General features: G+C 30.4%; 1 protein-coding gene across 3 annotated transcripts in view; it reads right to left on the reverse strand.

The window, feature by feature from the left end:
- Window positions 1-6,854: 6,854 nt before the first annotated feature.
- LOC132745183 (serine/arginine repetitive matrix protein 1-like) overlaps window positions 6,855-14,149 on the reverse strand; it is a 60,505-nt gene continuing 53,210 nt past the window's right edge. For all 3 annotated transcript variants that reach the window (XM_060734015.1, XM_060734017.1, XM_060734016.1), the window contains 5 exons: window positions 13,353-13,478; window positions 12,715-12,844; window positions 10,398-11,528; window positions 8,898-9,002; window positions 6,855-8,455 (listed from right to left, as the gene is read on the reverse strand). In XM_060734015.1, coding sequence (XP_060589998.1) covers window positions 7,131-8,455; window positions 8,898-9,002; window positions 10,398-11,528; window positions 12,715-12,844; window positions 13,353-13,478 — 2,817 coding nt within the window. In that variant the 3' untranslated portion in view covers window positions 6,855-7,130. The remainder of the gene's footprint in view (window positions 8,456-8,897; window positions 9,003-10,397; window positions 11,529-12,714; window positions 12,845-13,352; window positions 13,479-14,149) is intronic.

The following is a 14,149-nucleotide window of genomic DNA, read 5'->3' on the forward strand; positions in this document are numbered from 1 at the left end:
ACCCGGAGTTGCATTTTGTTTCATTCTTGCATTATAAGGAACCTTATTTGGGAATAAAGGGTATTTTGTTCAACTGATGCTGTAAACCGAACCATCAATCTTCTACAAGCTAGCGGGATAGCTGCCTCACTACTAAAACCATTTACTTTGAAAAGATTCAAACCTGCAAGGATGAAAGGGCAAGTCAGTGACCTTACCCACCCCCAGTCCCTACCAACTATACCCTTTACATGTACAAAACCTAAGACCAGTACATGATTCTAGATCTGTATTTAGATATATACTATGAGCTAGCAAATATTGAAACTACTAAAAATAATATGTTACGATAACGAAGCTTCAGTCAAGTATAGCTTTCCGCAATATTTCAACTAAGATTTATGCTTCATTGCCAACTTGAATGGAAACTTAGACATATTTATCTAAATTAAAAAGGTACTTTTCTATTCCTACACAACAAAGCTGATATAGGTACCTTAATATTCTCTAAACAAAGGTTAACCTAACCAAATTATAAAATATAACATTATAATGCTGCTCATTTACCTACACATACCGAAAAACTTCTAACACCCCATTCCTATTAATGTCAAAATATAAAATATTCAGGATGTAAACTCTTAATTTATACAGAATTTCATGAATCAACTCTTGCCATTTCAACCATTTTTTACAACAGAAAACCTTTAAAGTTGCTAAAACAGTCAAGAAAAACACATTTTCATCAGTTTTTGTGTAGGTTTACTATTCTTATGAAAATATAATTATCATTTGAATCATATAACTTTTGTTTATGTAACTTGTCACTTTTGACAATTATTGATTGAAAGAACAATAGATTTGACATTTATTGCGGTTGTTTTTGGGGGAGACATTTATTTTTACAGGTAAGTTGCAGATACAAATATTATATAACAATGGAATAAATATATAATACATTAGTAAAGCATTAAGATATATGGCACAATTACTCAAAAAACCATTCAAATATCAATTAAAAATCAATTAACTTATCTATACTTATCTATACATTTATAATGTTAGTAATGAAAATGTCAATTAATCCATTCATTGCCTGTAGCTATATTAATTTTTCACTTCGGTGTTTCTTTAACAAATTATTAATATAAAAGGATTTTATCATATTGTAAGATATTTTTTAAAGTATACTAATTTTGCAATTTCATCATTCTATAGATAATAAGATGTTTAGTCCAGAGGCAAAATTATGCATGTCATTTAAAATTCTTTGGTTCCTTAATAACTCAATTATTAATCAAATTAATTTACAAAATTAATTAACATAAGAAATGATACAACTATAATAAATGTATTTTCAGATGCGAGTACTGATTTTCATATATTTTAACAGACATTTTTTATACTGGACTGTTGTATATTTATTGTGGTACTTCTAAAACAAAACACCTAAATATATCATGCACCAAGTATACAAACATATATACAAAACATTTAAATTAAAAACATGATAAGGCAATTTTTAATTTCTCTTAATTGTATGGTTGATTAATTAATTAATTAATTAACTTACTCATTTATTTTTGCCTTCTCCAGCTTTTTTTTATATTGACAAACTTATATATTTATTTCAGTCAACCTTAAATTTTCAGTAAGTAACGGTTTATCAAATTATGTAAATTCAAAATCAAATATAAATTTTTTGATTTTTCTTTCTTTTTTTAAATAATTTTTTTTTGGTCATTTTTGGCTTTAATTCAAAACAGCACATTTAGCGATAACAGTTAATTTTTCAAACCATCTACTGAGACAGCTTGTTATTTTAGGTAATAAATAAAATGCACCAGGTGAAAAAAAAATTACAAATTTATGTAAGTGAGCTTTTGCTAAGCAATACGAGCATGAACAGAAATTACTATGTACAGTTGAAACTCAGGTATTTGAAGATTCATTATAAAACACTTTGATAGATAGTAGGGAATGCAACACTTTTCAGTCAATTCCACTTGTATTGATATCTCAATATCAATATAAAAATAATATACGAGTATAATTATGTGCTGTATTCTTATTTGTTGTTTTAATTCAATTTTTTTATACAGTACTTAAACAAAGAGTATGGTATTACACTTTATGTACATAGGAATTATTTTATGATTATTCTGTTAACATGAAATATTTTGTGTCTACCTTAAGCACACTTTAAAAGATCTACAGTAAAAATGCAAGTAAGGGTCATTTTTAATACTTTGACTTTTATAACTTAATCATATTTATATAAACTTTCCTTTCAAGAATATTTACATTTAAATAAAATTAAATTGCCTGTATGAGTTTTCAAAAGGCTAAATATAAATATGGTCACAAATTTTGTAAAAATAATTGAAATAATGTATATTTAATCTATTCTGTAATTTTGATTAAATGAATAAAACACTTTATTTAATTTTATCCATGAAATATGGTGCTATATCAGTCAAATATATTTCATATTTTTTAAAAATAAATATGAAATATAAATATGAAAGTGGGCAAAACTCATAACTCATATTTATTTTAAGGGACTTCTTTTGCCATTTTGTTTAAAAAATCTGATAAATACAAAACATTTTTTTGTTGAATTTTGTTTTGAAAACTATCTAGAATGATAGAAAATGGTCCAACTAAGAAAATAAATCCGAACACAAATATCTTTAATTCAGCCATTAACGCTGTACAGACGTTCAAAGAGTTGTTTACGTGACGTCACAATGTAGCGCCAAATATCGCGTGCAGCAATATATTACTGCACGTTGTACAGTTGCAGTTCCGTAGCAAGCAAGGGGATTCGTCACCATTTTCTTTGATAATGAAATTAAATAAAAAGGTTATTTTTTCGTTTTTCGTGAAATATGGTATATATTTTCACTCAACATGATAAAATGCTACATATTTTCACTCGCCGTCCCGGCTCGTGAAAATATGTGGCATTTTATCATGTTTCGTGAAAATATATTCCATATTTCTCTCAAACGAAAAAATATCCTCTTATTATTACTTTATTTATAAGAAAATATAAAAAAATAATATTATGATAAAATTCAAGTTTTAAACTTTACATAATTTAACCAATAACATCATTTGATATAACCAAAAAGAATCAAAAACTTCTCTTTTAAACACATTAGTTCCATATTTCAACATTTGACATTTTCCTTTTAAAACAATAATTTATTATCAACTCTTGAAATATTCTCTTATTGACTAGAAACTACTTTTACTGAAATATGAAAAGAAAGTATACCACATTGTTCTAACAAGAATCATTTTATATACACTAACAAGAAGTATATACAATAACAAGGAAAGCATTTCTCTTTACTGTTTAGACTGTCATTAAATCTTATAAATCAAATGGGAAAATACCCTCTATAGAAACATAAATCTTCGCATAATATAATTGTCTCTGGGCATTTATTTAGAGTAAAAACAGTCCCATTTATAAGAGTAATTACAGTCATATATATTTTATGAATATTTAACATGACACCCTGTTTCATTTGATGCAATAGAATATATGGGAAAATGTAGCCTCACTTTAAATTGTTTTTCTGCTTTCATATACTATGACTGAGCATTTTGAAAATAACAAATGATTATCATTCTACCTTATTTTAAGGGTGAGATAACTGAGATGGAAAGTGATATGAACCAAAATCACACACTTATTGCTGAACTCACAAAAAGTGAAAATGTTGCAAACTTGATATGAATGTCTTGTTCTTGGGTGGCAGTGATAAATGCATTTTAACAAGCACATTCAATTCTAGGAAATGTTTTACAGTTCATTTTACTTCATATTTAACTATGCATAGTAGCATGTAATCATTTTGAACTTTACTCAAGAAACATTTGATAAGAATATCCATATTATAAATTTCTGTTGTTTTTATCAATATTTGAAACACACATAAAAATGTGTCCATATCAGACTAATTCTCTTAAAAACATTGTTAAAATTGATAGTATTATCATCATACTAATAATTTAAAATTCAAACACTGTCTAAAACTTACTGGCATTGTCAGATATAGAGACAGACGAAGAGTTGTACATTATTGTCCTAACCAGAAGATTGAATAAAAAACAGTTATATTATTAAAATAAAAAAATACAATGATATAAAAGTAGATAATGATAAATTATAAAATGTTTACCTAATAAAACAAAACACGTGAATATTACTACCTCAAGTAATTTTCACTACAATTTGCATGCATTTGATAAAAACAATTGCAGACTTGTTAAAATATAAAGTAAAAATGTACTTATATCAGATAAAAATTTTCATATTTAACCTTAAAAGGTTCATTTTTTAGCATCTTTGTAGATTAGAAAGGTGTATACTTAAATTCCAATAACACAACTTAAATGACTTCATTTCAGCTTCATTTTAACAAATTAATTTGTAATCAGGATACTCTCTCCATTGATCTAGAAAATGACATAAGTACAAAATAATTAGGTTTCAAAATGAATTAAATAAAAAATAATACATGTATCAAATATAAAGACATGCAATCAAAGCATAACTCTAAAAACAAGTTTTTAAATCATATAAAAAATAGATTTTGATTTTGGAATATCTATTTTAACAAATAGGAATGCTTAACATAGTAACATTTTTTGGAATGCAACAGCACAATAATTGTTGTCATAGGAATGTTAAATATACAATGTATCTTTCAACAAGGAAGAATTCACTGAATTTAACTACAAATATTTCAATGTATTTTAACAAGAAATACTTCAATGTATTTTAACTAGAAATACTTAAATGTATTTCAATAATAAACAGTTCAAAGTATTTCAAATAGAAATTATTCAATGTTTTTTTTTTCAAGCATCAATTTCTCTAGATGCATTTCCACTCTTTAATGTATCTTCCTTGAAGCAAGAAATAATTTCAATGTATTTCAAGCAGGAATAAATTCAATGTAATGTAACCAAATGATATTCAAACAGCAAAACAAAATACTGCTACACAATGTTTGAAATGACTGTAATACCAAATTTTCTGATTAATAAGTTGTAACAATCCCAATGATTCAACCTTAGATTTATCCAGCTATAGTTTTAAGATGGTGGAGATTCATTGAGAAATGAACAATAATTGTGTGTATGGTTAGAGAAATATAGATTTAATCTCAAAAACTGAGAAAATTTGACAGAAAATGGAGGGGCTTGTATAATCTTAAATTTAGAAGCTATGCATAGATGTAAATTATAAAATCTTAACAGTATTATGTGGTATTACTGGTTATATCATTTTATCATAATTACTATACAATTGCAGAGGATTACTATACAGAGGGTGTTTACTTTAGCAAACAATAGATTTATGATAAATAACATTTTACTATCAGTATTTAACTTAGTTTTTAAGACGGCAGAAATTAAAGCATTACTCTAATGTAACACATCTAATTGCTTTCAAGAAATCATAAGAGAACCAATTCTGTCACAATAGTAACATTTTAATTTTCTTTCCCAGACAAAATGCTATTTGCACCACTTTCCCATAGCAAAAAAGCAAAAATAACATTTTTTTCAAACTTTTATCATTGTTTTTAAAAAGACATTTTAATTTTAAACAAAACTTGTTCCTTTAAATTCTCCTCTTATCAAAAAGACATCAAAATTAACAATTTATTTGGTATCTAGCATTTATAAATGTAAGAATAAACAACTTTTTTAAAAGTTAAAGAGTATAAAAACATTAACCCTACCTACAAAATATAGTTTAATTATCTACAATTAAAACAATATAATTTTATTAAAAATGTTTTAATAAAACTAACATTAAAAAATATTTGGTTAGAATAATTTAACTTTGTCATAGAATTTTACATCCTATTAAAGGCCCATGATTGTTTAGGGCACAGGTTTCTTGTCCAATGTTTTACCTCCCTTTTAAAGTTTAAGAAATATACAAATATAGTTATGATACATTTATGTGCAATATTTATTTCTTTTGTAGTGTATCTAGTAAAAAAAAATATATTTAATTCAAATGCCAATAAAAAGTTTCAATATTATTGAAAGGAAAATCAGGACATTTACCTGCAACTTTACAACAAAATTTTACAGCTTCTAAAAAAATCTTGCATTGATAATTTCAAAACATAAGGTACTGATAAGCTGTTAAAAAAATCGACACACAATGTATAAAACAAAACAAACATGAAAAATAATTCACAACTCATTTCCTGATGGACATAATTATTAAACAAATATGTTTAAACATTACAAAAATGATTTAAAATGCATAGAACTATTTCTTCATTCACTAAATGCAAATTTGCAGGGAAAGTTACTTTTATTTTCTTAAATCACATGTTTATTGTTCAAAATTAGGCCATCCTTAAAATTGTGTTTGTTTGCCACTTCTGATCCTTACAGTTTTATATGGTCAGGAGGTCTAGGAAAACCTGTTTCCTCTATTTTTTTCTGTCATACCTGTGCACAATGATAGCAAAAAAAAGTTTGATTTTAGACCTTAGACTATAGATTTATTATAATCTATTTAGACTTGTTACGAAAACTGTATTTCAACATTTTCTCAGTTGTCTCCCTGGACTTAAAATTGACTTGACATGTGACCTTAGGTAAGGTATTGTACCGACAAAATAAATAAAGGTCATAATTCCAGAGAAAAGAGACAGTTATATAAATCAACAGTCCAATTGACAGTCAGTTCTAACCCTGAGTTGTACCTAAATGTAGTACCCTGTACCCCACCCCAAATTCCTAAAACAAAAACATTTTCAGATATGGATGATCAATACAGTTTTTGCCTTTTTTATGTGAATGTCATCACAAAGTCTGTGTACCTAACTAAGCTATCAGTCAATAAAATCTCAATACTAATATTGATCAAACCTCTTTTGTATATATTAAACATGAAGTCTGCAAAAAAAGGTTGTAACAATAGCTTATAGCAAATCATAACACAGTAATTTGTACAAAATCATTTCTCTAACTAGTTATTCAAAAATAATTTAATCTTAAATTATTAAAAATTAAATACAGCACTGATTCCCTAAATTTTAATCAAAGAATTGATTTTTCACCTTATGTACATTGCTTTCACTCAGAAAATATTATTTACACTAGACAACACTTTCAGTTCTGTTATTTTTCACTTGCTGAGCTTGTGTTGGGGCTGGTTTTGCTGGTTCTGTCATGGTTTTAAGCTGATCCCAGGATGACTGTTTTCTCATAGCATTGTCCTGTCGACCAGCTGGTATGTTCACAGGTCTGAAATTTGCATTTTCATAGTCTTGAGGTTGCCCACCATTTACAGCATTTTCATAACTGTCTACGCTGTTTGTTTGTGGGGGCGGAGCTTGCATCTGATTTATAACCGGTTGTATAGGTCGGTAGAACTGGTGCATGTTATATGCTGGAGGCTGAAAAGAAGGTCCGTTTCCTTGCATACTAGCAGGATTGTTTGTGAACACTGAGCTAGCGATGGAACCAGTCTCTGTTTCATCGTCTCTTTTATACTCACCATCTGTCATTTCACATAATTTTTCCCAGTTTGACTTTCTCGGTTGTCTAGGCGCTGCTTGATTCGGTGGAGGCCGTGGTGGCATCATTTGCTGAGGTGGAAGCTGCTGCTGTGATGGGGCAGGATATCCTTGGTAACCCTGTGGTACACCTTGCATAGGGTATTGGTATCCTGCAGGCACTCCTGGCTGCATGGGGTAACCAGGTTGAGCCATCATGGGATATCCTGGCTGAGGAGGGTATGGATGAGGAGCAAAGCCCTCTGATTGTGGGTAGTATGGGTTTTTAGGATCAGCCAGGTTTTCTGTTGAACCACTGGTAACAGTTTCATCAAGATTTGTAGCTGCACTGGTAGATTTCCTGGGTCTGGGTTTTGGTTTAGGTTTGGGCTTTTCCAACTCCTCTGTATGTAGCATATCAGGCACACTTTTTGAGCGTTTTGTTCCAGTTTTCCCTTTCTCCTTCCCTACTTCATCCAACTTCTCAGTTGACTTTGTCTTCTTCTTTTTCTCTTTCTTAGCAGTCTGTGTAGCTGATGAAGACAAACTTTTTGATCTCCTTTTCTTTTTCACCAAACGTTTAGATTCGAAAATAACAGAATCTTCAATTCCAGTCTGCGTTGCTGTTTCACGCAGGGTTTGTGTCGCTATTTCCTTAACACGACGACCAAGATCATTCTCAGATCTATACATTCGGTCACGATCTCTCCGAGACAGTGGTTTCTCATAACCATCAAAATCACTTTCATCAGAATAAAATTCATCATCATAGCCTCTTGTATGGCGACCAATAGAAATGTCATCTCTAACATGTGATGCTACCGATTCCGCGTATGAGCAGTTTGAGCCTTTTCTTCTCCGTCTTCTATCATACAGTGAAGATCGTGAAGAGTAAAGAGACGTCTTTGATGTAGACCTTTTCAAATCTGTAAAAATTTAATTATTCTAAATTCATCAGAACTGATTAGCAAGAACAATACGTTCTAAAGATATATTTCTTTAATACATTTTTATAGTTTTAAAATTTGTATGCACTTTTAAAATATAGAATTACATGAATACTTAAATTTCAAAATTAAGAAAAAGGAAATAACAATTGACCATTCTCATCTTCATATAAATATCCTTGCTACATTTCAATCTTGTCTTTTTTATTATCTTTGCATATGTAATTTTACCTAATTTCAGAATTGTCTTTTTTATCATTTATGTAAATATATTTAATTATTTAAAGCTATTTGCTCAAAGCTCATAAGACGCATGTATTTACCCAAATAAATTACATATATCTTTCTTACTAACATTGTAGGCAAAACAAATAGATAAACTAAAGACACAAATTTTAATGAGCTAAATCAATGGACTTACTACTTGGTAGATCAAGATCTTCAAATGAACCATACATAGAGGGTGTTGTTGGGCGTGAGTCAAGATGATCTGCACTCCGCCCCCTCCGATGGCTAAATCCTCGACCTACCAATACATGCATAAATGTTACAACGAAATCTTGATACTTTGAAATATGTCAATCTTATTTTTCGGGTTGTGTTTTAAGTCACAGACACTGTAAAGTTCATAATGACAACTTTCAAAACTACCGATTGTCAAAATAAACCTCAGGTATCCCTTTGTACTTGAGTAGGCATGAACAAATTTTTACTTCTCCAGAAAAATTCCACATTATATGATAAAAATGTTTTAGAACAACTGTTTCTGATAAAATTTATGCTTTTAACTGATTGAAACAACGTGTGCATCATATACGAGGGTTGTCCCAATATTCTGTGACAAGATTGTTTAAAAGCTAACTAAAATAGGTACGAATTTGATATTTTAAAATGTTATAAACCCATATAATTGAAACATTTTCACAAACTAACATAGAAAAATATCAACAATCAACAAACATATGCCGTAAATCCATGGCAACTATCTGAATCGCGGCGCACGTCAAACGTCAAAGACGGCGTTAAATCTATATAAGGCGACTTTCTTAAATACTCTCAATGGCTTTCAACGCAAAAATGGTGCAGCTTTACCCATAAATCGCCAATTACAGACTTAAATCATATGTGGTTGTTAAAGTCTGTTGAATGTTTGGATGGCTTACATTAATTTTTGCTTCATGCAAACATCCGGTCTGGTTGCACCTGCTTTTAGCTGTAGGAAATAGGCGACGGAGTCCGGTCTTCCTATTCATGCTTTCCTTATTTTTGCTTTTTGTAGCGCAGAACTCTGGTTCCGTTCATGCCTTTAGTACACAAATGCTAAGGATATGTTGCTAAACTGTTCTATTTGGTGTATATTTGTTGAAAATCGTAACATGTGTCATCTCGAAATAGTCACGTAACCTGAGTGACCTGCATTGTACACAATGGAGTGACCTGTTCTCTGCGCCGCAAATTCTTCAAACGTCGCCATTTTAACTTTCTTATTTTCTATGAGATATTTTCATTTATCCGTAGCCTGTTTGTTTCTTAAGTTATTTAACTAAAATTTTCTGAGATGATGTAAATATAGCAGCAGAGGAAGTCAACTTGACATCGTGCAGACACATCATCAGATATTTGAAATATATGTAATTACTTTTAGCCTATTCATAACAAAATATAAATTATTTGACGTGCGCCGGCAACTCAATCCAATGTCGTTAATACTGAAAATTTCTTAGTAACTAGAGTAAATATTTTGTAAATGATTTGTTGTAATGTTAAATAATAAACTTACCGGTTATATGTGTGAAATATTATCTATTGGCGTTAAAAATAAACCGTCTATAAAATTTGTCACAGACAACCCTCGTATATAGTGTAAAAAGTATATCAAAGTAATTCAATTCATATAAATCTGCACATAAAAGTTAAATACCTGAACTTTTCCCTGGCACTCTTGGTGATTTTCTTCCATTTGGCCTCTTACTATATCTGCCAGAACCCATTTTTTCAAATGGATCATTCTGGTCTCTGTTATTTTCCAGGAATCTGTCTCTTTGATTCCTTGGAGCAGGCTCATTATCTAGCATCTGTCCGGCGGACGCTATCCTATCCCTCCCAGACCTCGGACTCGCCTTCAGCTCAGGGTCCAACGTACTTGAAACTGACTGTGTTTGTTTCTTACGACCTTTTGGACCTTTCCTGTCAGGCCTCAGAGAATGTGTTGTATCCGTTTTCTTTTTCTCTCCGCCACTTTTTGGGACAGCTACTTCCGTAGATGAAGCAGTACTGTTATCATCGTTCATACGTCTACGATCTATCTCACCAAGTTCGTCTGATGAAAATGATGAACTCCTTGGTTGTCGACCGATAGCGGCAAGTTTTTGTTTCTTTTCTCTCTTTGGGGATCGCGATGCAGGAACAGGTTGCATAGATGGGCGTGAAATATTTTCTTGTGATGATGGAGGAGTGGGCGCATTCCCAAATCGCTCAAATGAAGATGTCGAAGAAATTCTTTTGGCTCTCTCAGTAGCGTCTCTTTCATTTTCTTTGAATGAGTTTCTGAATTTAGGATTTGAGTGCAGAGCATTCAACACAGAATTATTCTGTCTACCTTCAGTAGTCTTTTCCTTATTCGGTTCATAATTATTTCCCCTAAAATCACTTTTGTTTCCGGTGTTCATTAAAATGTCCGGTCTAGGGGGAGGAGGAGCAACCGGAATATCAGATGAACTTTTATTCCGTCCAAATCCTGTATGCCCGTTTTTTCTACTTGAGTCAGTTTTCTCATCACTACTATCAGAAGGAGCTAATAATTTTTTCTTTGACATAGGTGATCCCTTCATACTTTCATTAGTATATCCAACACTTACACTGTTTGACTGATTTTCAAACTCTTCCCTTGACTTGTGCATAATGAATGGCTGACGATTAGCACGATATTTCCTAAAGCAGCAGATGCCTACACATGATGCGATCAAAATGACTCCAAATATAGAACCAACGATACCTATAACCATTCCTACAGCTACAGGATTAGAGTCTGACGGCAGTGGATAACGTTCATCTGGAAAAAGATAATAGGAAAATAATCCAATAAAATAAACTGTTACTACATTTCTAAACACGTTACCACTGAAACCCCCCAAAAAAGAAGATCTTTACTTTTCAATTTTCAAAAAATTTGCAAGAAATTTTTTGTTCAAAAAAATTATAATGATGCAAATTGCATACTGCTTTCAATATTGACAACCATAACAATAAATAATACAAGAAAACATGTCAACAAAATTAGTGATTTTTACAGCACATTTGAATTTATGTTTAGCTAATTCACTATTTTGCAATATTCTTTGTTATTAATTAATGATCCTGTAACACAATTTTTTATGGTTTTAAATCATAAATATGATGCTCAAATTAAGATTTATCAACATTGTAGGTTCCAAAAAGCATTATTTATAAAGATATTACCAAAATTAACATCATGTAAATAAGGGGAGGTAATAAAAAATTTATTTTCAATAAAGTTTAAGTCAAATTTTACAATAAGAAATGAATGCATATAGATCTATTTTAATGATTACAGATAATATGCACAAATATTTGCAGTACATATTTTACATATTGTTCGATGTTTGAAAATTGTTTTATTTGCATAATTATGTACATATATAATTTCGCTTAGTGTGGTTTACCACTTTGATCACAACAAACAGGATCTTGAAGCAGTAACTGTTATATCTACTGCAATGTGAGGTTAATCATTTGTCATTGCGAGACTTTTTACCTTGGGATATCATAGTATCTATAATATACTTTCTTATCTGCTCAATAAAAGCTCTATTTACTAATTATTAGTCATAATTGTTGATCTATTACTTTGCACTAATTTATGTTGTCTTTATAATTAAATTAAAATCAATATTTATATATTTTTTAGGATCTTTCTAATAAACAGGGATTTTTCTTATAAGCCAAAACACTAAAATTATGAAAAAATAAAATCAATAGAACCGAAGCACCTAAAAATGGGGAATCACATCAAATTGTAATAATATATAATTCAATACAACACTTTTACAGTTACAGCTACACAGTGCACATAACCATGTACAACAGAGTGATCAATGTGCTGTGACATTACAGATATATTTACAAAGTTGTAACTGTAAAATAGCAAAATAAGAGGGAAAAACCCGAACTCTGCCAAGTTATGGAGTATCTCCTTAAATAAATTTGTATAAGCTTACCTCTGACCGCTGTTATTTTGAGCTGGAAGCCATAATCATTGGTATTTACAGTGGTCCTATGTAGTGTCAAGGTCACACTTCTTTGGTCAGCTGTATACAAAGAGGGATTATCACCACAACTGTATTTGGTCTGTTTTGAAGAGAAAATGTAGATTTTGTGAAAATAATACACCAGTAAATTGTGACCATAAAAGTCCCCAACCCCTAGGCAATAGCAGGGAAAATTTTCAAAACCTTGCTGTGGTAAAGGCCTTCTTGTCCTGTAAGGGACCGTTGGAAAGTTAAAATGCCCCTGTAAGAATGTAAAACTACGCTCGTTTTTACTGCTAATTCCCCCAACTATGCAACAGGGTTGGAGGACCCAGATTTCAACTGACCGACAGTATAAGATGCATCTAAGGTACTACAAAACATTAACCTGACTTTCAACAATTAGGTTTTTTGACAAACTACAGCAATTTGGATGGGGAAAATAATAGAATTTTTAAATTGTTTCTAAAACAAGCATTTAAATTTTGTACTTAATTCAATTTTATTTATCATTTTGTGGATATGACGCAGATCAACTGATCTCAGCATCTTAATAAATTAAATGACAACATTACAGTATAAACCCTTAAAAAATTATTTCAACGTACCATTTCACCACCCGCATCTCCAGATAGATACAGTTTCACATCACAATCATTGACAATAAAACTTTCAAAGTCAACTCTTATAGTGGCATCATTGTCAGCCGTTTGAAAATTTATTGTACATCCAGTCTGAAATAAAGTTCACTGGTTTTAGACATACTGAACAACATAAATAATAGTCTTTCACCAGCACTCAGCATTACCTTTCTCATAATTATAAAGATAGCAAAATTAATCAAAGCACAGAAGGCGCTGAATTTGTTTGGGTCTCAGAATGTAAGAAAAGTGCAGGTTGTGAGATTATATGTATAGTGCCACCAATGCTTTCCAGCGTTTTAATTGTAGTAAATTGGCTATAAGACTTATTGCAACACTGATATTCAATCCAATGTTTATTTGACTTAAACAATTTAAAAAAACAAGAGCTGTCTGTAGGACAGCATGCTCGACTATTCTAAGTGCTTGATAGTAAAAGAGCCTTGATATTGTTAAATTTTTTAAGTTCACAAAAGGGCTAATTTTTTTTTATAAATTCATGTTATAGGCCTTAGAGAGAGTCTAATTATACAGAATTGGGTTGACTATTCGGAAGGTAATGTCACAAGGGTTTTTAATTGAGTATAATAATACTAATTACCTATGAATACATAAATTTGACAGAAAAGGTACAAAGGCTTGTTATTAAGATGTTTTATCAAGTAAATCACTACTTTATTATTATGAATGCATAAAATTGTCCAAAAAAAGGCACAAACCCTTCAGTAGTTATTGAGATAACAGCTTACAAGCAAAACTTTATC

This window comes from Ruditapes philippinarum, unplaced genomic scaffold (assembly GCF_026571515.1).
Source record: "Ruditapes philippinarum isolate M1 unplaced genomic scaffold, ASM2657151v2 ctg3070_1_1_1_1, whole genome shotgun sequence".
NCBI lineage: Eukaryota > Metazoa > Mollusca > Bivalvia > Venerida > Veneridae > Ruditapes > Ruditapes philippinarum.